Genomic DNA, 27825 nt, shown 5'->3' with positions numbered 1-27825 from the left:
TTGGCCTACATAACCTGTGTCAGACCAGCTAGCGCTACAGTTAGGCCACGTTTCAGACAAACAAATAAGACATGTCGTTCTTATGGAAGATTCTGAAAGGTTAGTTGGGAAAGTGACATTTCCCCTGGATCAAAAGACAGATAATAGCATTGCACAAAGTCTGTGAGTAAAGGTCTCAGAGTCTAGGGCCCAAGTGATATCTACTGTTATAGACCCATTGACTAAGAGTAATGAGGAAGGTTTGGGGTCTTATACTTGAGGAGAGGGGACCTTTGAACCGTATTGTTCCTTTTTGAACATAATTAAGTTTGAATTTTGAAGTGTTTTCCATTTCATTTACTTTTCTTTTTTGAGACAGGGTTTCTCTATCCTGGCTGTCTTGTGTCCAGCACACTGGGTCTTGCTAGGCAGGCTAGGCTGTTGAGATATGAAGTCCTTGTGGTCTTTGGAACTTTGCCCCTTTGGTGCTTGGCTTAACAGTTGTCCATTGTTCCTAGCCAAAAAGTCTTTTCTCTCTTATTTGTTGTTTGCTTGGTGTTGAGATGGGGTCTCATAGGTAACCAGGCTGGCCTCAGTCTCAGAGATCTACTGCTTCCCCTTCTAAGTACTAAGATTAAAGCCCTGTAGCAGCATACCTGCCTGAAAGACTCTGAGACCACAAACCTAAGAATAGAGACTTCCCCTTTAAAAGTCAATTGTTACTTTGTAACTCAAATTTGTCTTAACTCAGGATCCTCCTGCCTCAGCCTTTGAATACTGGGATTATAGTCTTGTTCTACCATGCCAGGCTTTTAAAGCTTTAAGTAGAACAGCAGGGTCACCTATACCTTAGACTGAGCCAACTGGATTGCTGTCTGGGCAATAGTTTAGACAAAGTAACAATAGAAAGAATGAATCCAAATAGGAAGCTACTGTAGCAGCATGAACAAATCCTAAGCAGTCTGCTTTGCGCCGATGATAGAGTGAAGAGGGCTAGTGCTTAAGACAAAGAGTCTCAGAGGAAGGAAGAGTCACTAGCCTTGGGTATTCATTGTATGGAATGCATTCTGAGTTGGGGAGAGGAGTGAATGAGGCAGACATCAAAGGTCACCACCAAATGAGTGCAAAGAGATTGCACTCAGAGAAAGCCTCTAATCCTCTGGGGGCGGGTGAGGGGGGCGGAGGAAAAGGAGGGGCGGCCACAGGACAAAGGAAGTAGTTTGAAGCATAGAGAAGGAAGAAACCCCAGAAGCCAGGTGGCAACACAGAAGCCCCGCCCCCGACTAGACCCCGCCCCGGGCCCGCCTTTCCTTCCTCTTCTCACCCACCCCCCAGTTGCGACTCATCCTCCTGGGCGGGGAGAGGTGGCAGTCGAGTCCTCCCATATCCCAGCAGGCAGTGCAGTCTGGAGACTCTGACAAAGGAGCAGGGAGCAGTCGCAGCTGCTTTCCGAGGAGCCAGTGTTGCTGAGGTGAGAGTCCCTCAATGTCCCGTCACCCACTTTCTCTGACTTGCGGGGAAGACGTGGAACTTACATGGCTGAGACCTCCCCCTTCGGTGTAGACAATGCCAGTACCGGTAGCCAGAGCTTGTCTCTGTGACTGACAGCAGGGCTGTTCAGTGCCGGGCTAAGGTGGGTGGCGGGGACCGGGCAGCGGGTCCACCGTTCTTGGACTGTTAGTGGACTTTGTGCAGGGTCTCCAGGGCCAGCAGAGTTGTGTAGCTGCCCCTGCCTAGACGAAGGCAGCCTCCGAAACCTCCCGCTGCCTGCCCGACAAGAGTTCAGTTGCCTTGGGGATGCAGCTCTAGGGACAACTCTTTGGCGGACATTGCCTGGAGGGCTGTGGGAGGGAAGTCAGTTGACTACCTAGTTCGGGGTGACCCCGTCCTCGCCCTTCCTGCAGTTCAGCCGGTCCCCCCCGCGAGCAACTGGACGGAAACGGGGCGGGGGGCGACCGGAGCCAGGCGTCCCAGGATGGCTTTGCCTGAAGGGGCATGAAGGAAAGTGGAGAGACTGAGAGGGAGGGTGGTTGGTGGTCGAAGCAAGTATCTTCTTGGAATTACATAGGGAAGAAAGGAGGTAAGTGGCCTGTATCCTTACCCCTCCCTGGACCTCTGCACAGATCCTGATGGTTGCACCAGCTGCTCAGCTGTAAACAGGCTCACATGATCAGTTTCACATGGAGCCGGGTAGTGTGGAGATAGGGCTGTAAAGGCTGGGCCCCAAGCAGGTGGGGCTGAAGTCTTAGGCAGAAAGGTTTTAGCCCCTCCCTAGACCTCAGCCCTTAATCTTCTGCTGTTTCCCTCTGGGGAAAGTAACTGACATTTGTCTTTCTCTCACTGAAGTAGCATTGCTGTGCTAGTAGAATGGAATGAAAGTTCACTTGGGAAAGCCACAGGGCAAGTAAGAAGTGCAAAGGGTCCTAGTATTTTGTCCTTTAAGGAAATTCTAAGAGAAAGTAACCCTGAAAAGTTCAAGTTCCTAAATTTTGCCTAAAAGGCAGTCCTGTTCTATTGGAACACTTTTTGTTTTTAATGTGAATTCCAGACAGGAGAAAGTCTACTCTTTTCGGGGAAAAGCACACATGGGATTTAATACATTCTTAGTGACGAAAATCTTGTCCACACTTCCTGTAAGTATTAGGAAAGCTCTTTGTCTATAAAATACTACATTCAGGAAATTGAGTAAGGAGTAGACAGCCAGCTTTTCAATTACACATATATTTCATATATTTGGTATAGATCGGTGGTAAGTTTGGAGAACAGGAAACATGGCCAAATGGATCTTTAAAGTTTTTCAGTCCATATTCTCAAACAGGATGTGAGATTAAACTGGTTTCTGAAGGATATGTAGAAGTCAGAATGCAATAGAGGTTTCCTGCCATGCCAGGATACTTGAAATTTTTGAATTTTTCAAATTTAAAGGGGGTTTTGGTAGGCCCCCTTTACATGTAGTACACACTCGAGTGTAATGTGCAATATTCTGTAGTAGAGTACTAATCCCTTTATAGGCAAAGACATGTTTAGTCTCAGATATTTTATATTTTTTCTCATAGAGGATTTACATGAAATTCACCATCTGAAAACATAAAACAAACTACAAAAGCCATCCCATTCCTTCCTTAAGCCTAATAAAGACACTCACTGATGGGCTGAGTGTATTGGCATAGCCCTTTAATTCCAGTACTCAGGTGGCAGAAGTAGGAAGGTGAATTTCTGTGAGTTCTAGGCTAGCCAGGTCTACATAGTGAGATGTCTCAAAATATTGCTACCCTCCTCCAACCTTTAAAAAAATGGTTTAAGATAAGCTGGATAGTCTCCGGAGTTCTGCATGTGAGTTCCAGGTCAGCCAGAGCTACATAACAGAGGAATTTTGTCTCAGAAACATACACACATACATACATACATAAGCACATGTATGCACACACAAAAGCAAAAAGAGAGGGTTTAAAATAGAAAATTGAGAACATTTTAATCTTCCCTAAAAGCAAAGAAGATAATGAGTGATATTATAAAGGCTGTCTTGTCACCCCTTAACTGTCTGGAGAATCTTTACTTACAATAAATAAGCGATTTATTTCTTAAATGTTCTAGATTTCCTCATCTTTATTATGAGGATTTGTTTTAATCTCTATGGACCTCAGTAGTTCTCAGGCTACCAAAGAGTATACAGTTTGGATGGGGGTGGGGAAAGGAATTGAGACAGTCTTACTATGAATCCTCAGCTAGCCTGGAACTCATTATGTGTAGCTCAGGCCTGCTTCAAAGTCTAGACAGTTTGTCTGTCATAGGCTTCCAAATGTTGGGGATACAGGCGTGAGGCGCCATACCTGTAAAGTATGCAATTTTTGACAGATAACTACTTTTGGACAAATGTGTTGGCCAAGAAAAGCAAGAGGTAACTATGTGGAATCATGATAGAAATGCAAGTTATATCCTGGAAGAGTCTCTTGGCAAGTGGCTCTATGGGATTTGGGGGCCTGCCTAGTCTACATTGTGAGTACCAGACCACCTGGGTTACATATTGAAACTCCTGTCTCAAACAAAAAAAGATTCTCAGGAGGTAAACTAGTCATTTAGGTTGACCTGTACCTGTCTTGCTTTTCATCAGGTAATTGAAGATGGCCCCATCTAAATCATACCTCCCAAATTAGAAATAACAGCTCTGCTAGGCTCTCTTGACCTTCTGGGTGTAGCCCAAAGTCTAATTCTTTCAGTTCAGTTCAAGCTTCTTCTAGAATTAAGCAGGTTCTGCGATTTTAGTGACAAAGTTAGGATTGGGATGGGTAACTTCACGTTGACCCAGGCCTGGCTTTGCTCACCTGAACCAGTGCTTGGATTTCAGCTTTTTCAGAACTTGTTTGTGTCAGCACATCCTGATACCATCAGTCTCAGATTGGTCCTCGCCAACTAAACTCACAGAAAATGTGAATATGTTAATATGTCAACCTACTGGCTTACAATGAGTGGCAGAAAAACCAAGTATACCAGAATGGTCATGTCTAAACTAAGAGAAACTTTGCTCTTGACTTTAAAGAACCACATAGGAATTGCTTCCCTCCTCCCTTTTTCTGGGGTCTATTGATTGATAGATTCAACAGGATGACAGCTTTTATGTAAAATCCACTGCAATGACACATTTGTATGACTGCACTTTAGTCACCTGATTGACCTTTGGTCACTTAAAACATCTCTTACATCTGACTCCATTCCTACTGCCTTAGCCTCTGCTTACATCATCTTCTCAAACCATAGTCACCCAACAGTTTTTTTTTTTCCTTGTAAGCACCTTCAGAGACTCAATGGCCACCACTCACCTCCAAAACTGATCACCTCCAAACTCATCAGGTCACTGTCTGCTCCTTAAAAGCCTTCGAGGTTTCACATTGCCTGGGCCAGTAGCTCTGGAAGTTGGTGAATCTGAGCATTACCCAGAAAGCTTGCTAAAAACAGGGCCAGACCCTCCCTACTCCTACCATTCTTGATTCAGTAGGTCTAGGGCAAGAATTAAAATTCTATTTCTCACAAGCTTCAAGCATAGGAAAATTAGTTTAAGACCTTCCACAATCTACCTCCAACTTACCTTCCCATTCTCACTTGTTACTCTGCCTATGCATATTTAAATCATGTGCAGTGCCAATACACATTGTGGGTATCCCTTTTATGCCTCTGCAGTCTTTTTGCAATTCACAACCTTCCACTCCTGGTGTAGGCTGCCATTTTATGCTCAAAAAAAAAAAAACCCAACAACAGCAACAACAAAAACCACCCTGTCAACTGACATTTCAATGTATGTCCTAATATCTCGATATCATATTCTATACTTGCTGTATGGTTGGTTTTTTTTTTCTTTTTCTTTTTTTCTTTCTTTCCTTCTTTCTTTTTTGCTAGGCCAGGGTTCTGAAGGGTGAAAATAGTGTTTTGATCTTTTCCATAGTTCCTGGTATATATATTATATATATGGCTAAGTATATGATGAATAAATTATAAAGATTCTTATTTTGTTTTGACATAGGGTCACTAGCGTCACTATAGAACCCTGGCTGACCTGGTACTAGCTATGTAGATCAGGGTAGCTTCTGATACAGAAATCCTCTTGCCTCTACCTCCCTGAGTCCTGGGCTTAAAGATGTGTTCCACCAAGACTGGAATTAAAGACTTAAAAACTCTACGTGTTACATGTAGCAGCATACATATTTTTACAGTGAATTAATACAGATTTTTTTTGCACATCTTGTAATAACAAAGGACACTAGAATGTTTTAAATTGTGAAAATAATTCCTTTATGAAAAACGGGGAAAGATGTTTTTTACAGGGTATTTTGGTGTGCGTGTGTGTGTGGGGGGGTGTTCTTTTGGTTTTGGATTTGTTTTGAGATAGGATCTCACAATATAGGCTTGCTGACCTAGAACTCACTGTGTAGACCATGCTGCCCTCTAAGATCATGCTGCCCTCTAATATAAAGCTGCTTGTCTTTGCTTCTTGACTTCTGGAATTAGAGGAATATACTACCACACCCAGCAGGTTTTTGTGGTTTTGTTTGATTGATTGATTGATTGTTTGAGACAGGGTCTTGCTATGTAACTCTGGCTGGTCATTCGTAGACCAGGATGACCACAGTCTTGTAATAACCCATCTATATCTGCTAAGTGCTGGGATTGCAGGCATGTGCTACCACACCCAGACATATAGTTACAAAAAGACCTTTCTATAAGACAATCCTTTTTGTGTGGTACTTGATCATGTCCTGTGTTTTATGCATGCTAGGCAAGTTCTCTACCACCAAGCTACACCCCATCCATTTTAAAGGTTTAGTTTTGCATATACATATATATATATATATATATATATATATATATATATATATACACACACACACACATACATACATACATATATATTTGCTTTTTCGAGACAGGGTTTCAATATAGTCCAGGGAACTCACTATGTAGCACAGCCTTAAACTCACCATTCTTCTCCCCCAGCCTTAGTGTTTGGACTATAAATTTATATCACTAGTTTTGCTTATTTTGGGGACAGGATCTTACTCTGTAGCCATGGTTGGCCTGAAGAGCTATGTAGACCAGGGTAACCTTGAACCCATGGAGTTTTACTTGTCTGTGCATCTCATGTTCTGGGATTATAGGCATTATACACCATACCTAGGCTCTAATTCTATTTTGTTATGGGTCCTTGCTATGTAGCCAGGCTGTCCTTAAACCTGTGGTCTTTCTATCTCAGCTTCCTGCAATGCTAGAATTATAGGCCCATCCCACTGCTCCTGACAAGGGTGCTCTTTTAAAACCATGTGCTACTCAACTCTTATTTTTTGAATGTGGATCCGTTTTATCACTCTGCATGTTTTGTAGTAGTCAGCTCCACCAGAAAGATAACACAAACCAAAAACCTAAAGAAGTTACCCATTCTTGAATAATGGACATTAAAATGTAAAATGAATATTATGATATAATTTGTGGCATAGGTGATCAAACATTAAGAACTCTAACAGATGGTGCTGGAATTCATACTTTGTTGCTAGGTTTTCAACATGAAGGAGAAAGGGCTTTTATACTAGAGTCTAAAGCAATAAAATTTATTACTCTTACCTAATTTGCATTTTCTTGGTTTTTAGTACCCGGTGGTGGAGGACTAAGATAGCTCCTGCACTGAGATAAAAGTAAAGGTGGGGCTGAGAAACAGAATCAGTATCTAAAGCCAGAGAAAAGTACGGAGTTTAAGTAGCTGGTCCTCTGTGGCTAAGCAGATGGGTTAGTAATTCCCATGGGGGCTCCATTTTCCTAAAAGGGGAGGGGGAGAATATACTTCAATATAGTTTCCTTGCTTGCTAAATGATAGTCCCGGTGTTCTAAATCTATAGTGTTGAAGTCTATAGAAACTCCCCTACTCATCCTAGAGTCTTGTCTCATCCTTTCTCTGTTCAGTGCAAAGTGAGGAAAACAGAAAATGATCCCAACTGTGGGCAAGGACCTTCTTTGGACCAACAGCAGATCTGGTGACATCCACCAGTGATCCCTGCATTCAGAAGGCAAGAGCAGGAGGACCCGTAGTTTGAACCTAGCATGGGCTAGATAGCAAACCCCTGCCTCAGACAAGCAGGATAAAACACCCAGTGTTTACATTGCATCCTGTGGGAGAGAAGTTTTAAATCAGTCACAAGGTGGTGTGTACACATAAGGTTTTCTTTCTAATTTTAATTAGGAATGAATGTTCTGTACTTTCAGGGAGAGGGTCAAAGACAAGGCAGTTTCCCACATCTTTTCACAGCAGGACTGCCTGCCTTTATGGTCAGGGGCATGTTGGAGCCTCATGGTTTATAAACACTGCTGGCCCAGATTGACTCAGAGGAGACAGAAGGGAAGCAGAAGGCAGGAGTAGGGCCTTCTAATTGAGATGCTGAGGAAATACTATAAAGGATATGAGTAGACAATATATTTCTGTCCCTAATGCCCTGGGCAAGTCTGGGAAAATGTCTTTTTTTTTTTTAAAGATTTATTTATTATATGTAAGTACACTGTAGCTGTCTTCAGACATTCCAGAAGAGGGCATCAGGTTTTGTTACGGATGGTTGTGAGCCACCGTGTGGTTGCTGGGATTTGAACTGAGGACCTTCGGAAGAGCAGTCGGTGCTCTTAACCACTGAGCAATCTCACCAGCCCTGGGAAAATGTCTTAACCTGGGTCTGCTTTCCTTATCTGTGAGATGCGAACACACTTTGACTTGATGCACACTAGACTTTTGGACAACTTCATAAAACTGATGTGCCTTAAGGATTTTGTTGTTGTTGTTTACACCAGCTTAGTATATAATCTTTCCTCTGGATTTTTTTGCACTTAATCATTTTGTAATATGAAGTAGGGCAAAGAGAAAGTGTTAGTCTCCCAGAAACCCAACAGTCACAGGTGAGGGTTGTGCTCCTGGATGTTTGATGTCAATGCTAAGGCTCCTCTGCCGACCTGGTGCTAATTCTTCCCTTATCAGCCCTGGTTGGAGTTGAGGAGGCAACTTCTATCTTAGCTAAGATAAGTGATGAATAGGGAAAAGGACAATGAATAGAAACAGCAGACTGCCCAAAAGCAAGTAAACCCTCCTTTATTGTTGACAAGGGCCTGGCCTGTTTGTGGTTCCTGGGGCAAGAAGTACATCTTTAACTCTCAAAGAGAGAGAAAGCCTCAGGATGCAAGGATAAAACTTTTTTCTACACTTTATTCCAAGCTAATAACAGTCCTACTCTGACCTATGCCAGCTAAATTCTCCTTAAAGTTAGAACTGAGGCACTTGTCTGCGTGGTTAATTTTGACTTCATTGTAAGATTTGTGAGCTGTCTCGTGTTCCTTTTTTTGTAAGATAGTCTCATCACTCTGTAGTCCTCCTGCCTCAGTTTCCCTACTGAGATGGCCTTTGCCACAATACCTGGCTTAAAGGGTTTGAAAAGTTTTAGTATTTGTTTATTTGTTTGAGGTGGGGTGTCATGTAACCCATGCTAGTCCAGGAACTCCCTGTATAGCTGAGGCTGGCTTTGAATGCCCGATCTTCTTGCCCCGGCCTCTGAAATGCTGAGATAACAGGCATGTATCATCGCACCCGAGGGTATCTTTCATGCTTTTATCTTTCCTTTCCTTTCCTTTTTTTTATATTTTTATTAGGTATTTTCCTCATTTACATTTCCAATGCTATCCCAAAAGTCCCCATACCCCCCCCCCACTCCCCTACCCACCCATTCCCACTTTTTGGCCCTGGCATTCCCCTGTACTGGGGCATATAAAATTTGCAAGTCCAATGGGCCTCTCTTTCCAGTGATGGCTGACTAGGCCATCTTTTGATACATATGCAGCTAGAGTCAAGAGCTCCAGGGTACTGGTTAGTTCATAATGTTCCACCTATAGGGTTGCAGATCCCTTTAGCTCCTTGGGTACTTTCTCTAGCTCCTCCAACTTTCTTTTTTCTTTTCTTTATTTTGGTTTTTCGAAACAGGGTTTCTCTGTGTAGTCCTGGCTGTCCTGGAACTCACTCTGTAGACCAGGCTGGCCTCAAACTCAAATCCGCCTGCCTCTGCCTCCCAAGTGCTGGGATTAAAGGCGTGCACCACCACCATCCAGCTTATCTTTCCTTTTCATACAAGGGATAATAGTATATGCTTCACACAGTGCTCCTTGCTTTTCTCAGTTTTGTTTTGGGATGGGGAAAAACATGCTGGAGATCGAACCTGGACCCTACAACTGAGCTTTATCCTCAGCCCACACCTTCTTGCTTGTGGCTATAGCCTTAGTTCTTACTAGGGATTGACCCCACACACATTCTAGGCAAGTGTTCTATCACTAGCCTATAGCCCAGCCCACTTCTGATACAGAGTCTAAGTATCTAGGCAAATCTTGAGTTTGATAACATCCTGTTCTAACTTCCTATGTAGCCAGGATTATTGGCCTTGGACTATGTCACCAGCTCCGGGTTTATCTTTCATTGGGAGGCTCTATTCATGTCCAGCTACATAAAGAGTGTCCTCTATTGTTTTGACAGGTATCTTGTATCCCAAAGAATGGATATTCCATGCTTTAATAAATCCCCTGTTAATAGGGAGCTGGGCTGTTTCCGTTCGTTTGCTATGAACAACTGGCTTATATTGAGTACCAAGGCCTTTTTAGCAAACTTCACACAAATCATTTCTTTTACTCCTCGGCACTTCATATAAAAGTTCACACATAGAACTTCACACACGGGGGGGGGGTGGAGAAGGGTGATGAGGGTGGTATATGTTCCAGAAATATTCAAAAAGTAAAATCTGTGGCTCTGCGGATATGAGTGTCTCATCCTAGCAGGATGCTAGTTCTACTGTATATCCCCACAAGTAATATAATAATATGCTTGATTTCTCTAACCACGTGCTATCAAGTTATCAAGTTAGTTTGTTTATGGTTTTGCTGCTTCTTCTTTTTTTTTTTAACTAATCCAATATCCTTTAAAATGTATCCTAGCGTGGCTTTAGTTTATATTTCTCTTGTGAGGTTAAATGGCTTTTTGTAAGCCAAGCCCCTTTCCTATAAAAAAAAAAAATTGCTTTTTTGTGTGTGACAAGCTCTCATGTAGTCCAGGCTGGTAGGTTGGTCTCAAAATTGCTATATGCATAAGGCTAAGTTTGAACTTCTGATGCTCTTGCCTCTGTTTCCCAAGTTCTTAGATTACAGGCCAGCTGTTATACTTCATGTAGCTAAATTTGTCAATATTTCTGGGATTTAGTTATATGTCATTGTTAGCCTGAGAGGATTTTTAATTTTTTTTCCTATGGTTTCTTCTGTTTTAATGGCTTTTCTTCCCCTTTTAACACTCAAAGTTTTAATTTGTTTGGAATTGGCCATGGTTTAGGAAGTAAATGCTTAATTCAACTTAATTATTTTCTAGATGGCTCCCTAGCTTGACCAATAGTTACTGGTTATGTCTTCTATAAATCAGAGCTGCTATCTCTTAATCATAAACTCCTTCCCTCAGAACCAGGTTTTACAATTGAGTCAGAGCATATCACTTAATGATGTCAAATTTGGATCTTCCTAATAGCCGAGTTTCTTAAGAATCAAATTATAGAGCTTCTTGTTTTCTTTAAATAAATAAAAAATATATAGAAAACTTCTAAGAGTATATCATCCAGATAGAAATATATGTGACTTAGAGCAAAAGAAAGGAATTCAAAGCCCTGTGTGGTGACTTATTCCTGAAGTCTTAGTACTTGGGAGGCTGATGCAGAATTGCTGTGCAATTGGAAAGAGGTACCCTGTCAAGAAAACAGGGGGAAGGATCTGGGGGGAGTAGCAGAGAAGAATGGACAATGATGAAAAATAAATCAGAGAAAATGTGTTAAATAGAATAACTGAAGTCAGATGCTTTTCTCAATATTCCTTCTCTTGTGGAAGTATTTTTGTATAGTGGAAAGAATACTGGTGTAGAAGGCAGGAAACCTGATGATGATGTTTTGATATTTGTTTGCTTGTCCATTTCGGACTGGTCTATTCATAATTAAACACCACTACCACCAATAATAATAGGGAACACTTAGCACTTAGTATAATCCAAGCAACAAGAGTTTATCAGTCACCCAGTCTTCGTAGTTAACGTAAATCTGGGTAATCTGTTGTCAATTATACAAACATTATATATTGTTACTCACGAAAATGTCAACAGATAGTCAGCTTATTGAAAACCAAACGCAGGAACAAATCCAACATTACAGTGCTCCAAAGTAGTGGCTAGAGAGCTGATGGATTGATTATCTGAGGCAGCCTGGACTTCTGTGCCTTCAGATTTCCATGCCTTCTCATATGCATTGCTCTTGGCCTGCATGTCCTCCTCCTAATGCTTGTGTGTACACTTTCTTGGTTTTCTCTTTTTGAGACAAGGTCTGTGGTACAGCCCAGGATAGCTTCCAATTGTGGATTCTCTTGCTTCTACCTTCAAAAGCCTGAGACTTACAGGTATACAACAGAAACACCTTACGTCCAGAGTTGAATTTCTTTTATTTTTTTCCTTTTCTTCTTCTTCTTTTTTTTTTTTTTTTTTTTTTTTTTTTTTTTTAAGACAGGGTTTTACTTATGTAGCCCTGCCTGCCTGGCCTAGAACCTGCTATGATTGTAGTCCAGGCTAGCTTCAAAATCAGAGAACCACCTGCTTGTGCCCTCTGAGTGCTGAGATTAAAGGTATGAACCACCACACCCCAGTTTAGAGTTGACTATCTTGATGGCAGGCCCTGGTAGATGTAGATGGTAGACTTGTAGGTAGATGTAGATGGTAGGCCCTGTAGATGGTAGACTTCCATCTACATTTTCACATATGATGGTATTATATCCTCTTTTGGTGAAAGTTCAGAGAGTCTCAGAAAGGATCAGAGCCCTGGCAGCCGATAAAACTAAATAATGGATTCATTGGTTATACTCCCTTTTAAATGTATAGGGAACTCAGCTTACATAATGGTTTAGAGCCTATTTTAAAAGTATGTTGTGCTGGGCAGTGGTGGCGCATGCCTTTAATCCCAGCACTTGGAAGGCAGAGGCAGGCAGATTTCTGAGTTTGAGGCCAGCCTGGTGTACAGAGTGAGTTCCAGGACAGCCAGGGCTATACAGAGAAACCCTGTCTCGAAAAAAAAAAAAAGGTATGTCTCAAGTCACTAATGTTGGTCTCAAACTTTCTCTTTCGCAAAGGATGATTTAATCCTCTTGCCTCTGCCCCTTCCATGCTGAGATTATAGGCATATGTCTCCATAGCAGGTTTTATGCAAAGCTGGGAATTGGACCCAGTGTTTTGCACATGCTAGGCAGGCGCTCCACCAATGGAGCCACATCCTCAGACCATGTATTGTTATGCTAAATAAGGAGGTTTGCGAAATAAGAATATTGATTCCAGTGAGGTTAGCAAATAAAAACAGAAACATACGTTAGAACAGGCAGACTTCTGCCAGCTACAACTACCTGGAACCCATTCAAGAACCCCAGAAGGAATCCAAAACAGCTTCCAAAGTTGGAAAAGGCCCAGGTCTCATGAAGACGCTGTAACGACATTCGGGTGGAGGAAAGGTGCCACATGTGCCAAAGAGCACTGAGTGATTTCAAATTTTCAAAGAAAACTGAGCACTTCTTAGCAAGTATCATTCTTTTAGCTCCCAGATGTCTTGATGTTTCAGTAGGAAAAAAAAAGTCTTCCTCATATTTCCACAGAGTACTAAAAAAATCATTAACATCGGTGTAAAAGTGATTCTTAAGTTTTTCTACAAGAAATAATGGAATTTTTTATTTTTTTAAAAAAGACTTTATATTTTAGTGTGTGTGTAGGGGGGTGCCTGATGAGGCCAGAAGAGGACATCAGATCCCCTGTGGCTAAAAGCTACAGGTAGTTAGTTGTGAGTCATTTAATATGGGTTGGGTTCTAGAAACTAAACACTGGTCCTCTAAAAGAGCAGGAAGTACTCTTAATAGCTGAGCCATCTCTCCAGACCCAAGGTTGGTCCCCAGCACCCACATAGACCACCTGTAGCTCCAGGTCCATGGGAGAGCCTGCCCTCTGAAGACATCCTTATATATGTAGATAGACCACAGATACACACACACATATATGAGGAGGGGTGGGGCTGGAAAGATGATTGTTCTTGATCCTCTTGAGAGAGGATCCTGATTCAATTCCCAGCACCCATGGCAGCACACAACTATGTTCACAGCCTTGGCTGTCATGGAACTCACAAGAGATGAACCTGAATCCTTCTGAGTGTTGGATTAAAGTCATGTGCCACCACACCTAGACTGCTTTTATTTGTTTGTTCATTTGTTCAGTCAGTCAGTGAGTCATTCTTTCTTTCTGTTTCTGTTTCTCTCTGTCTCTGTCTTTGTGTGTGTGCGCATGTTTTCATACATATGTTCATGTGAGTGTGCCACAGTGGGTGTGTGGGAGTCAGGACAGCTTGCCTGGCCCATTGGTTATTGCCTTCCACCCCGTGGGACTTGTGGATGGAATGTGGGTCATCAGACCTGGCCTGGAACCAAGCATCTGCTCCACTTCGATGTCTTGCTGGTCCCCAAACATGCTTTGTTTGTTTTCGTGGAGTGACTATAGATTTCGGAAAATCCGTATCATGCAGTTTCTTTTTCTCATTTCTAGATTGCCAAAATGCTTTGGAGTTTTTAACTGAATCTAAGAAAGTCCAAAATAGATTTGAGACTGTAAAGACAGAAGCTGCAGCAAGGGGGATCCAGTGCCAATGCATCAACAAAAAAGACAACCAGAGTTAGTGGAAGGGAATCTTCCTGTCTTTGTGTTTCCCACGGAGCTAATATTTTATGCAGATGATCAGTCAACACATAAACAAGTGTTGACTCTGTACAATCCCTATGAGTTTGCCTTAAAGTTCAAAGGTGAGTCTCCTAGCTTATGAAGTTTTGGCTTGTTCCTCCGAAGTTTCGATTTCATCACACTAATGGTCATTGTGACTTTTTCTTTCAGTTTTGTGTACGACTCCAAATAAGTATGTTGTCGTTGATGCTGCCGGTGCAGTGAAGCCACAGTGCTGTGTGGATATGTAAGTCGGGGTCACGTCCTGGTAGTGCATTCTCAGTGTGGATTTGTATATTTTCACTGTAAAGTGCTCCCTTCTCAGAGCTACTCGTAAGCAGGCGCTTCTGTGCTTCTTGACTTGGGGCTCAACATTTATCAAAATTTGAGCTGTTTCTGAAAGAATAAGGCAATCAAATACTTAAAACAATTTGTGCCAGGATTTAAAAAAAAAATAACAATTCCCCATTGTTCTTATGTAGGCAGTGATGTGTCTAGTCAAGTTCTGGCTTATTCCTTTAAATTTCTGCAGCTATGATAGAGAATTTAGCTTTCTTTGAGGCATCCTGCTGTTATAGTGACATTTGTGAAACAACTACTACTACATTCTGGAACAACAGTGTAAGATCATCTGAAATGATTCAGCTAATGAGCCTGGAATTGAATCTAAACAGGAAGCAAGTGTGGAACTACTCATCTGTAAAAGGTCATCGGAGTGCTTCCAGATAATTTCATTTTAGAGTGTCAGAGGAACGATTGTTTGCTCAAGCTGTTCAGATTTAATTTTTACTTTAGAACTGGGTCTGACCAGATGAATCCACTGGCCAGCCCTTCATTTAAGCTACCAAGTCAGCGAGATTTGTTCAAGTTTTCTGTGAGAAGCAGAGTTTTCTCCTTTGCTCAAAGCCGTAGGCCAGGGGTTCACAGCCTTATGGATCGCAGCCTCTTTGGCAAATATTTTTTGCATTATGATTTGTTATGAAAAAAAATCAAAAATCAGTAATGAAGTCGCAATGAATGTTATGGTTGGGGGTCAGCACAACATAAGAAACTGTAGTAAAGGGTTGTAACATTAGGAAGGCTGAGGACCACTGACATAGATTATGTCTTTTAAGAACAGGTTTTTGCACATTGCTTTGGGTTGTCATCCAGTACACAGTAAGCAAGGACTATTCCAAAGAAATGTAGACTTACCAAAAAAAAAGTATTACCCTTGACCTAATTGTTTCGCATCTCCTAAGAAGAATCAGGCACAATAAAGTGAAGATTTCTTACTTCAATAACGAGTAACAATAGGAATTTGTTACATGTCTGTGAGGAAGAAACTATTTTATGTGTTTCAATTTAGAAAAGAAATCTTTAACAGATGGACAGGAAAGAATTCACTGCCAAAGGCAACTTTCTTTATCATCCTTTTACCGAAGACTTTGATTCTGAGCAGAAGCCATAAATCAATAGTAGACTGCTTGCTTGCTTAGCATGTTGAGGCCTTGGGTTCAGTCCTCAGCCACATCCACACAGAAAAAAAAATTATTGTATGCTTTTACTATATGTGTTCATCTAATATTTCACAGTTGTTCACTTTCTTTCTTAGGCTATAAGACGATTCTCCCCCGCCCCCCGGTGTCATTAGCAAATTTTGAGTATTTAGTTATAATCAGCAAGATTATTTTTACCCATTTGGAATATTTTTGATGCTTTCTGCTTGATAGACCCCAGAAACCTAAGCAGATTTTGATTTTATGATTGTTGTTGTCATTATCATTATTTTATTGTTATTATTTTGTTTTCAGTGTGATTCGTCATAGAGATGTTCGATCCTGTCACTATGGTGTGATTGACAAATTCCGCCTCCAGGTTTCTGAACAAAGCCAGAGGAAGGCCTTGGGAAGGAAAGAGGTTATTGCCACCCTTCTCCCATCTGCTAAAGAACAACAGAAGGAAGAGGAGGAGAAGAGAATAAAGGAACACTTAACCGAGAGTGTGTTTTTTGAGCAGTCATGTCAACCAGGTAGTGTTGATTTTATAGCCCCTTAACGACTCCTTAGACATTTCCAACTTTAATCATAGAGCTGCAGCTAACACCTCACATGATAGCGACATTAAACCTAGGCAGCAAAGTGGAGCTTGGAGAAACAGGTGCCTGAAATACAGCCAGAGACTGGCCATTGGCCTTCAAGGAAGAAAGGAGCACTCACTACCTTAGGTAGCAGGAGTAGACAGTTGCCACCCTAGGCATATATCTCCAATCTATAGATATATAGACTTAAAGAATGCAGGTACCATACTTTATAATACCAGTACAGTTTAACAATTATGTACTATGGTTTCTATGACTTTCCTATATCCTTTCTCATTTAATTAGTTTGAAGGAGGAGAGAAATTCATTTTGGCAATAGGCCAAGCTTAGTGTGCTGTTCATATTATTTTGAAAAAAAAATCTCATTAAAGTTGAAGTTAATTAAACTAAGTAGATTATAATATCCCCTGGGGGCTATTAATTGACTCCCTCTCCATTCCTCATTTCCTTCCAGCTTAGCCACTGAGAATCGTTGTGATCTATACTTTCAACAGTGACACTTTCTTCAACTCCACCTTTCAGACTTCATTCCTCCTTCCTCCCGACTTGGAAGTGTTGTCCTCTGGTCCTGTTGGAAGGGAGGAGAGAGAGAATTTTCCATAGAGAAACAAAGGGCTGTCTCTGAACCCAAAGTGTATAGTTAGGAGCGGGGGCACATGCCAGTAATCCCAGCATGCTAGAGGCGGAAGCAGGAGTATTGCCATGTGACTCCCTCAAAACAGAGTAGAGGCGAGGGAAAGGGCTCAACAGTATAGTGTGCCTGGCTTCAGCAAGGCCCCAAGTTCCATCCCTAACACAAATGAAGAAAAAAAAAACATCTTGTAAATATGGTACACATAGGAAATTAAAATAAGCTAAAACTTAAAAAATAAATTAAAGACAAAAAGGAAAAGAGTTGAAGCATATGAATCCATAGCTCATCTTCAAATGTGTATTGTGAGAAGGCAGGAAGTGCTAGCTCTGGTGTGGCCCTGCAGTTTTTCCAGTTCATGCAGGGAGGGCCTAGACTTTCTGCTTAATGCTAGGACTATGGACTAGGCCTCAGTGTCCTAGCAGAAATATTCACTGACAGGGCCTCTGTTTTCTCTTCAGTGAGAGAGAACTTTGAGGGTTAGGAGTGTAGAATGATCCTTGACTGCATAGTGTTGGAGGCCAGCTTAGCCTAAGTGAGAACCTGCCTCAAAATTCAAAGGAGAAAACAACAACAACAAAAAAAGAATCTCTAGAATCTCTTTGACATAACATCTTGTCAAATCAATATTTTGAAGGTGTTTACTTAATGAGATAAAATATTCCCACTTGAAAATGCTTCCAGAACAAGAAAAGCCATTGAATATATTTTCTCTCTTAAGGATTTATTTATTATTTTACTTAAGTACACTGTAGCTCTCTTCAGACACATCAGAAGAGGGCATCAGATCTCATTATGAGTGGTTGTGAGCCACTATGTGGTTGCTGGGATTTGAACTCAGGACCTTTGGAAGAGCAGTCAGTGCTCTTACGCGCTGAGCCATCTTGCCAGTCCTGAATATATTTTTCTTGACATTTAATGAATAATCAGAAATAAAGTCCTTGGAGTTCATTTTTATATTTAAAACACAGAGATGTTTTTCAGTATTTTTAAAGATTTATTTATTGTTATATGTGAGCACACTGTAGCTGTCTTAAGACACACCAGAAGAGGGCATCAGATCTCATGGGTGGTTGTGAACCACCATATGGTTATTGGGATTTGAACTCAGAACCTTTGGAAGAGCAGTCTGTGCTCTTAACCACTGAGCCATCTCTCCAGCACCGTTTTTCAAATTTTATTGTAATATTACGTAGTTATTTTACATGTGCTGGCATTTTGCCTGCATATGTGTCTATACCCATGGAGGCAAGAAGAGCACATGAATTCCTCTGGTACTGGAGAAAGAGATGGTTGTGGGCTGCCATGTCCTGGGAACTGAATCCCTGTCCTTTGAAAAAGCAGCTAGCAGTGCCCTTAACTGCTGAGCCACCTCTCTATCCTGAACTTTATTCTTTTTATTTCTTCATTAGAAGGATGGAAATTATCCCAAAGGGCTAAATACATATACATGCACACATGCACCGAGATACAGAGGCAGGCAGACTAGGAAGATGGTTCAGTGGGTAAAACATTTGCCATACAATTGTCAGGACCTAAGTTTGAATCTCCCAAAGCCATGTAAAAGCCAGATATAATAATGTATGTTGGCACCCTTAGTGTTCTTACAGTGAGCTGAAAGACAGAGACAGGACAATTCATAAAGGCGTGCAGCCAGCTAGCCTGGAATATAGAATGGTTAACAACCAAGAGATCTGTATAAAAAAGGTGAAAGGCAAAAGATTAATACCTAAGGTATCCTCTGACTTCCACCCTCACAATTACACATGGGTACCTGCACTTACACAAATGTGGGCATGCACACACATACACCAAGAGCTGAATAGTCACAATAGGTGTGTCTGTGTGTGCCTGTGTATCTCTATAAGTGTATCTGTGTATGGCTGGCTGGATGTTTAAAATAGTATCTCATTCTGTAGCCCAAGGTGTCCTGAAACTTAGAACAATCCTGCCTCTGCCTTCCAAGGATTACTGGTATGCGCTACTGTACCTAGATTCATATTTTAATTACTTAATTGATTAATTACTTAGGCTTACTTAGTTTGACTCTTTGTCTTTTTGAGACAAGGTCTCATAATGTAGCCCCAGTTGTCTTGGGACTCACTATGTAGACAGGGCTGGCCTCGGTGTGGTTTATCACCCTGCTCCTCTGGGTGCTATTTTACATGCATTTGCCACTGCTCTTAGCCTTATTTTTAGAATGAACATTAGCATCTAAAGTAGAGAGAGCTATGTAATTGTAATCTTGTTGCAGGTGGAGGAGTTATAGTGAGGCTGGCCCGATACATGGCGGTCTCTGTTTATGTGGAGATGCTCGGTGAGAGCAGATGCTTTTTGATCTTGTTCAGCATTAGATACACTGAACAGTTATAGGAAAGCATGTGGTCTCATTGGTGGGTAGGTGCCTTACTTCATCTCACCACGTGCCAGTAAATACAGTGATAATAATGTTTCGTGGGGATGTAGGGATCAAGTCTTTTTTTTTCTTCTTTTTTTTTTTCTGAACTGAAATGTTAAACAAATTGAGATTGGTTTCCTGCTTCCCCAGGAAGTTTTAAAATGTTTTTTTTTTTTTTCTGTAAGCTACTACTAAAAGATTTCAACAAAAGCAAATTATTATAAGTAAAACAGTGCAATGTGGCTGGCTCACTGTTAACTAGAAATGGGTTGAAGGGTACAACATGAAATGTCTGGATTTTGAAATGTATTGAGAACTACATGGAGGAGTGCACACACAGGAGGATGTTGAGTTTGAGGTCAGCCTCAAGAAATTATATAAATGTAATGTATAAAAACATAAAGCAGGCCAATCATGAAGACACGTGCTTATAATCCCAGTGTTCAGAAGGCAGGCAGGCATAGAAGGAATACTACAACTTGCTGGCTAGCCTGAGCTCCAGAGTTACATGTCAGCCTGGGAAAGAAAGCAGTGCCCTATCTACATTTTATATATTAAAGTTTACATTCCTTTTTTAATGAAAAGGAGGCTGACCTCAAGAGCTGAGGCCCATGTCTAGAGGTCAGGGGACAACTTGTGGGAATAGCTTCTCTCCTCCCACCATGTGAGTGCCAAGGATGCGACTCAGGTCATCAGGCTTGGCAGCAAGCACCTGTTTTAGTCAGCCATCTCGCTGACAGTTATCCTCTTACGTAGGGAATTCAAGCTTGGGCTACGTGAGAACCTGCCCCCAGCCCCAAACAACAAAAGCCACACAGCAACAAACAAATTTTAAAAAGGAAAAAAAACATCTACAGTTTCACATACTTAACAAGTTGGGTAAGTGTTGCCTGCATATAGAAAATGGTTTTATATTTTGTGAATATTTTCATGTAACAGAAATAAACTGTAAATTTAAGAGAAATACATAAAATATGCTTTCATAAAATACTAGCCCAGGCTATTAAAGACATATTTTAGAAGACAGCTGAATATTGGTAGATTATCTTAATTTGTTCTATCAATAATGAACTGCAAAGCCTTTGTCACACCTTTGAGCCAGTGCCTTCTGGATTCAGAAAATTATGTTCTTTGTTATTGTTTGCAATAATAAAAACCTGAAAATAATCTGAAAGGCCACCAGTTGGGAAGTGATTAGATTATGGCTGCTTATGAGATAGTTCAGTGGTCAAGAGCACTTCCTGCTTTAACAGAATATCCCAGCTGGATGCCTAGCACCCACATGGTAGCTCAGGACTGACTGTAGCTCCAGTTCCAGGGGATCTGACACCTTCTTCCCTGGCCTCCAGGGGCACCAGGCACACATGTGTTGCACAGACATACACACAGGCAAGATGTTCATATACATAAAAATAACGAAATCTTTTTAAAAGTTGTAAGTACATTGGCAAATGGGAGAAGCAGTTATATAACATGCTATTTATGTAAAACTTATGTACATTTTTTATCTTTGCATGTGTAAGATGTGTGTGTGCGCGTGTGTGTTTCTTATATGGCACACCAGTGTAGAAGTCAGTCTCCAGGTCATTCTGCCTTGTTTGAGGCAGTATATCTTGGTCACATGTCTGTTTATCAGGTCTCCCTTGGTGTTGAAATTACAATCCATGTAGGTTCTGGGACTCTCCAAGCATTCACACTTGATACAGCAAGCATTTTATCCAGGAAGTCATCTTTCCAGCCCCTCGTTTATAGGATTATGTGGGCATTTATGAAATCTGAAAGTTGTTAATAGAGCTCTCTGTAGGAAGAGATGAGGACATATTTTTTTTCTAGGATTTTATTTTTACTATTTTTTTTTTCTTCAACAAGGTTTGACTCTGTAGACCCAAGTTACTCCTGATTTCCTGCCCCCTCTATCTCCCAAGTACAATTTGAGCTGTGGGCTGCCACACCCAGCTTGAAATTCCAAGGCTAGCCTCAAACTCACTATGAGTCTTGCTAGGTAACCTGAACTTCCTGAAACTCACTATGTAACCCTCAGCCTGGCCTTGAGTTTTAAGCAATCTTCCAGCCTCCGCCTCCCAATTGCTTGGATTACAGGTGTGTGCCACCACACCCAGATCTTTGAAATTATCTTCAGTCCATGGTGTAGTTGTCATTTTCCTTAAAATTAATCTTGCAACAAATATAAATAATGGGTTTTTATTTATGCTAATGTTTCATCCCATGCAATGATTCCTAGGAAATTTGACTTTGTTTTACCTATTTGGCTTTGGTTAAGTTCAATTAAATTTCACAATAGCTAAGGTATTAATAATTTAGAAAAGTTTCACTTAATAATAGAATGAACAGCATTATTTCATTAATAAATCACAAATTGTGTAGCTCTTGGCTATTCCTTTTAATGAAAGGAAGGTTAGTAGGGAAAGGTACATAGTAGAAAAATGTGGTTACTGGGTGATTAGCAAAGGTTCTCTAAGAAACAGGACTGAGAGAGAGAGAGAGAGGCAGAGGCAGATAGACAGAGAGAGATCTATTACATACTATAGTGTAAAATATATATTAGTATTACTAAGAGTGGCTCGCTAGCAACAATCGTTGTTTCCTGACAGAAAAGCCAAGGAGCTGGTAGTTGTTCAATCCATGAAACTGGATGTCTCAGCTCTCGCAATCTGATGCTGGAGTCCTGAACAAGTAGATTATAATACCAGCAAAGGAATGGGTCAGGATGCATGAGCTTGCCAGCAAGAGTGAGGCAAGCAGACAGAAGTGACAAGCTTCCACCTTCCATTCCTTTTATGTGGGCTGCCGCCAGAAAGAAGGTCTGGCCCAGGTTTAGGATGGATTTTCTGATCTTGGTGAACAGGAATTTGGATGGGTGTCCCACCTCAAATAATCCAGCGAAGAAAGTTAACTCACAGTGTGCCTAACTGCTTGGGTTTTAATTACTTCCAGGTGTAGTCAAGTTGGCAACCACGATTAGCTTGCCATCACAGTGGGTTTCTTTAAAAGATGGATATATACTATAGATACACATCCAGCCTGCTTGACAAGATTTACTTTGTGTGTATGTATAGTATTGGTAGGTTTTTGTGTGTGCTGGGCTCAAATTCAAGTCCTCTTGCTTTAATGCAGCAAGCACTTTCCCCTGTAAATCATCTAACTCTGTATTTATTTTTGAGACAGGGCCTCACTAAGTTGTTCAAGTTGGCCTCCTAGTTTCAACATTTGAAGTGGATGGGATTACAGACTTGGGCCACCATTTCCTTTGGAATAGATGGAATTGCACGTGTGAGCCACCATGCTTTGTTTTATTTCATTTTTCATTGTAAGCATATTCAACATGAGATAGTCTGCTATCTAGTACAGGCTGGTCTTGAACTTGTGATCCTCTGACCTCAGCCTTCTGGGTGCTGGGATGATAGAACCACTGCATCAGGTTCTCAACTAATTATTGGAGTTTGTTGTTGTTTGAGAGACAGGGCTGTACTAGGTAGGCTAGGCTGTTGTGAAACTTGCCATACATCATTCTGGCCTCAAACTCACAGAGATCCACCTGTCTCTACTTCCCAAGTGCTAGAATTAGAGGTGTGTGCCACCACGGGCATTTAATATAGCTCCCATGTGGTAGAGTGTGTCTTTAGACAGAGCCACAAAAATCTCATCTGCCTGAGACTTGTGTGAACAGAACTGCAGCTCCCTTTCGGCTCTTCTTCCAGGTCCTAGAAGCCCCAATTCTGATTCTATGGATTTCACTGTTTTAAATCCCCAATCTGTCCCAATTATCCCATTATAAATTGCACTTGTTATCTGTGGAGAAAGCAGTGATTACGCAGTCTACTTCTGGGTGTTGGTGTTTTTCTCTTGAGATTGCTGTGCAGATTGGGTGCTACAGCTAGCTCACTGCTGCAGCCTAGTTAGCCTGACTACCATGCCATACATATGTCAGTAAAGCCTGAAAGCAGAAGTCACAACGTGGGACGTGGTTTCTGTAATACCTATTGCATTTCATATCAGTGTACAGTTGAGCCATCTTAAGCCAGGACTTGCTGGGATAAACAAGTAATCCACTGGTGTACAGGAATAAGGTGTTGAATATCCATTCGTTTCTACCACATTCTTTTAGAACTATCTGTATGCTTTCCATTTTGTGTATGTACTAGTCCAGCAGTCATGCATACGATCAAAAAACATGCTGGGTATGGTGGCACACGCCTGTAATTCCAGTACTGGGGAGGCAGAGGCAGGTGGATCTCTGTGAGTTTAGGGCCAGCCAAGTCTACATAGCAAGTTCCAGGACAGCCAGAACTATATGTAGAGACCAAACAAACAAATGAAATCCTTCAGGTATTTATGATACATATTTCTAAAACTGTCTTCTCCTGTAGATTGAGGAGTTTGTAATACTGTTCTTTCACTACCTCCCATAGCCATTTAAACAAGCCAGTGGAAAATGACTAAGGGTTACATGATGGAGTTCCATATGCATACAAGATGAAAGTCTTCATGGAATTAGAATGGTGGTGAAGACAGCCAAAACACACATGCAAAACACTGATGCATGGTGGTCACTATTTGTGACGGAACCTTTGTCTTACTCATTGGGTTTAGAAGCAAGCTTGGAGATTTTTTTTATTTTTATCCTTTTTTTTTTTTTTTCCAAAACAGAAAACAGAGCCGTCTCTTCAGGACCTAGTTTGCTAACTGTCTTCCTGGGTGTGGTATGTATTGCGGCCCTGATGCTGCCTACTCTAGGGGATATGGAATCGCTGGTGCCTCTCTACCTCCACTTAAGTGTGAATCAAAAACTAGTGGCTGCTTATATCTTAGGTAAGGGTTTTAAAGATGCGTTGGTACGTCTTTGTAGGGCTTACTGATTCCTCCTGTTACAGAATATGTGTGAAATACAGTTGGGCATAGAGGTGTAAGTGGGAGGTAGACAAGGAGGATTAGAGTGAGTCTGAGGCCAGCTTCCATCTTTACTGATGGTCTCCTGTCACCTCTTTGATGCCAATTCTTTCTTGAATTTGTGCTCAGGGTTCCCTGGAGTGCCTTTGTTGTTGTTGTTGTTCTTCTTCTTCTTCTTCTTCTTCTTCTTCAAGCCAGAATCTCACCATAGCCCAGGCTTTCCTTGAACTCTGTATAGCAGAGAATTACCTTGACCTCCTGACCTTCCTGTACTCACTTCCCTGGTACTGGGATTACAACCATGCACCATCACACTAGGCTTGCTTTTTGTTGTTGTTTGTATGTATGATGTATGTATATGTGTGTGTGTTTGTTTGTTTGTTTGTTTAATTCAGAGACAGTATCTCCCTCCAGATCATGCTGCCTTGGAGCTTAATATGTATCCCAGGCTAGCCCCACACTCAGCAGGAGGCCTCCTGTTTCTGCCTCCCAGGTGCTAGGATTACAGGCATGTACCATCAGGCCTGGCTTTCTGTTCTTGTGTGCCTACTCTCCCTGTCTCTTCCCCTTTGACCTTACCCCTCAGACCATCCATCACATTGTTATGAGATTGATGTCCTTCTGTTTCAGGCTCTTGATGGTTCCCTGCTCTAAAGGTCTCTGTTCAGTCCCCAAAATCCATGGGATAGAGTGGATCCCATAGCTTAGCATTTACAACAGAGCTGTCTAACAAACCTCACTAAGCTCATCTCTAGCTAACCTGCTTTATCCATCTTTGAACAGAGCCTGCTGAACTATTCATTGATTCTAGAAAGTGTCATCTGGAATTCCAGGCCTCCTTCTAGAGTCTTGCTCATGCTGGGCCCTTTCTCAAAATGCCCGCTTTCCTTCTGAATCTTTCCTGCCCCTCTCCTGAGGTTTGGAGACTGTTTCTGACTCGTCCCAAGCACTCATCTGCCTTCACACTGCTCTTTTTTTTTACTCCTCCCCAGCATTTAAGACTGAGAATGCAACTCAGCATGGAGGCACACACCTTTAATCCCAGCACTTGGGAGGCAAAAGCAGGTGGATCGCTGTGAGTTCAAGGCCAGGCTAGTCCACTGAGTGATTTCCAGAACAGCCAGGGCTATGCAGAGAGAGAGAGAGAGATCTTGTCAAAAAACAAACAAACAAACAAAAACAACACACCAAACCAAAAAAAAAAAAGAAGTCAGAAGTTGAAGTATGTTATTGGATGGTTATGGTTTTATATGTGGAGTCTTTCTGGCCTTAGGGTCCTGATACAAATAGGCGGTTGAAGCCCCTTTGGTTTTACAGACACTTAAATGGCATGTCTGTTGTTATTACAGCTGATGTGACTGGATAAAGTAGGAGGTATGTTTGATGGTGGAATTAGCTATGACCAGACATAAGTGATTTCATTAAAATCTATCCAGTGACTGCCTATTGTTGTAAATTGAATTTCTTCTGTATAATATCAACTCAATTCAAATTGACTTTTGAGCTCTTGGTAGAGTGCCTGCCTGTGGCTCTGTATTTTATCTGCTCATTGAGTGCCAAACAACTGTTTATTGAATGGGAGATTTTATAAAATGCATTTCTCTAACTGTCCACCATTTTTCCCCTTTCAGGTCTTATCACAATGGCTATACTTAGAACATGAGCAAGGATTGAAACTGACTTCTAAAGCAAATTTATCTTAAAATATGAATGTGGACTGCCTTTTATCTCTTTCACTCCATTAACACACTACAAATTATCGAATGATTTCAAATAACTGCAAATGTATAATATATATTTTCAATTAGTCTATAATTTTATTTGAAGGACTGTAGCACTTAATGTTACAGACAACAAAGATACTTCTGAGTGACACCTAGGAAATTATTTGAAGACATTCTTTTTAAATCTATACCTGTTGTGCAAATAACTTCGACGAGATTGTTCATCTTTTTTATTTTGAACTCACTTTGATAAGGGTCATGGGTCCTTCAAAGTTTTAGACCTAAATGAACAACTGACCAGCTTGCAAATATAAAATGACATTTATTGCCTAGACGCAAGCAGCAACATTACTATGTAAGTCATAGATTTCCTCCTATCATTACAAGGAGCTGCTGTGGGGTTTCTAAGGGGAAACAGTCAGTGTGTGAGGGGTTGAAAACATAAGGTACTTACTGAGCGATCATGCTTACCCTGGACTCTTCAGAGAAGACAAGATGTATCGAAATTAGCTTTTTGTGAACTACAGAACAGACTGTGGTTCAGACAACAGGCACCTCACAGAAGTAGACTGGTTTTTCTGTTTCTAAAGAAAGGTAGGCATTTTTTAAATTAATTGGTCCGTCCTGGCTTTACTTCTGGTTAATCCTTGATGTATTAAGGAGAAAATCACTTTTTGGGTTTCTCCCAGGTCCCTTGCTTGCCTGAGTGTAAGTGACTTGCCCTGTTAGGAATGTCAGATGACAATTAGTTTCTGAGGACATGAATTTTTTACATTCAAACTCTTAAGCCAAGTAGAGAAAGCCCTAGATGCCCGTGTCTATTTTGTATTGACCACTGGGATGTTTTTTAAGTTTTTATTTATTCAAATAAATTTACCAAAAAAAAGCCCCCTAAGCACAAAAACTTCCATTTCTTGATAGTGTTCTCTGGCGTCTCACATCTGTGTGTTTAACTGTTGTCACAGCAACTGATCTTTCTCCTCTTAGGATTTTTATCTGAAAGCACAATGCATCGAGTCTCTTGAAAATCGAATTCTCTTTTAGCTCTTTTTATGGAATAAACTTTATGCACTGCTAATGTAGCACTCTCAAGGAATATATGTACACACAAATGTATGCCTGAAGTTGATTTTTTTGGCAGAAAACAATACTCTGCTTGTAGAAGCTTTTTGTCTAGCATTTCATAAATCATCGTTTACCCATTTGTGGAGCAGCAATCATTCAGTGGATCATGTCTGTACATTGTGTAATGATTGAAAGGCACACTGAACTCATAAAGAAAACATGTTTGTGAAGCTCTGTTATCTCTCTGTTCATTTCTTAAGGGTGCGTGACTGAGTGCAAGTGTGAGTGCATATGCATGCATGCACTTGTGTTTGATAGCACATCAGAAAAGATAGACAGTATTTTTAAAAAGAAAAGAAAATGGAGTCTTGAGTTTTACTGACTTAAGCATTTTCTTTGCGTCATCTCTGGGGAACACCAAAAAAATTATCTGTTCTCTGTCTTCAAGTTGATTCATATTTCTGTGAGCTAAATACGGAAAATAATAACTGAAATAGCTGTAGTTACAGCTCAGTGGTAATATATAAGGCCCTGGGTTCAATTACCAGTATCATACAAGAAGAAAAATATTGAAATAAATGACATAGAGATCTCTATCTTGAGCTTCTTGACATTCTAAAATAGTTGAATGTCTTTTAAAAGAATCCATTTTATATGTATAAATTAACCCTTATGTACACATGTGTGCTTGGTACCCACATAGGCCAGAGAGTGTGCCAG

The 27825-nt window shown here is 41.1% G+C and overlaps 1 protein-coding gene across 5 annotated transcripts; it reads left to right on the top strand.

Moving 5' to 3' along the window:
• The first annotated feature begins 1333 nt into the window (after positions 1 to 1333).
• Positions 1334 to 27339, top strand: Mospd1 (motile sperm domain containing 1). 5 transcript variants are annotated; one of them, XM_029473522.2, is made up of 7 exons: positions 1334 to 1450; positions 14129 to 14382; positions 14471 to 14546; positions 16093 to 16310; positions 20165 to 20287; positions 24077 to 24129; positions 25948 to 27339. In XM_029473522.2, exons 2-7 carry the CDS (start codon positions 14229 to 14231, stop codon positions 26017 to 26019), a joined length of 696 nt encoding a protein of 231 aa, XP_029329382.1. In that variant the 5' UTR covers positions 1334 to 1450; positions 14129 to 14228; the 3' UTR covers positions 26020 to 27339. The 5 variants fall into 5 exon arrangements, with proteins under 5 accessions (XP_029329382.1, XP_029329381.1, XP_085694351.1 ...); XM_029473521.2 differs by having other exon boundaries at positions 24077 to 24238; XM_085838225.1 differs by lacking the exon at positions 20165 to 20287.
• The last annotated feature ends 486 nt before the right edge of the window (positions 27340 to 27825 follow it).

This window comes from Mus caroli, unplaced genomic scaffold (assembly GCF_978045245.1).
Source record: "Mus caroli unplaced genomic scaffold, Mus_caroli_1 scaffold_5, whole genome shotgun sequence".
NCBI lineage: Eukaryota > Metazoa > Chordata > Mammalia > Rodentia > Muridae > Mus > Mus caroli.
The sequence above is the reverse complement of the archived record's forward strand: the minus strand, read 5'-3'. Positions and strand labels throughout refer to the sequence as shown.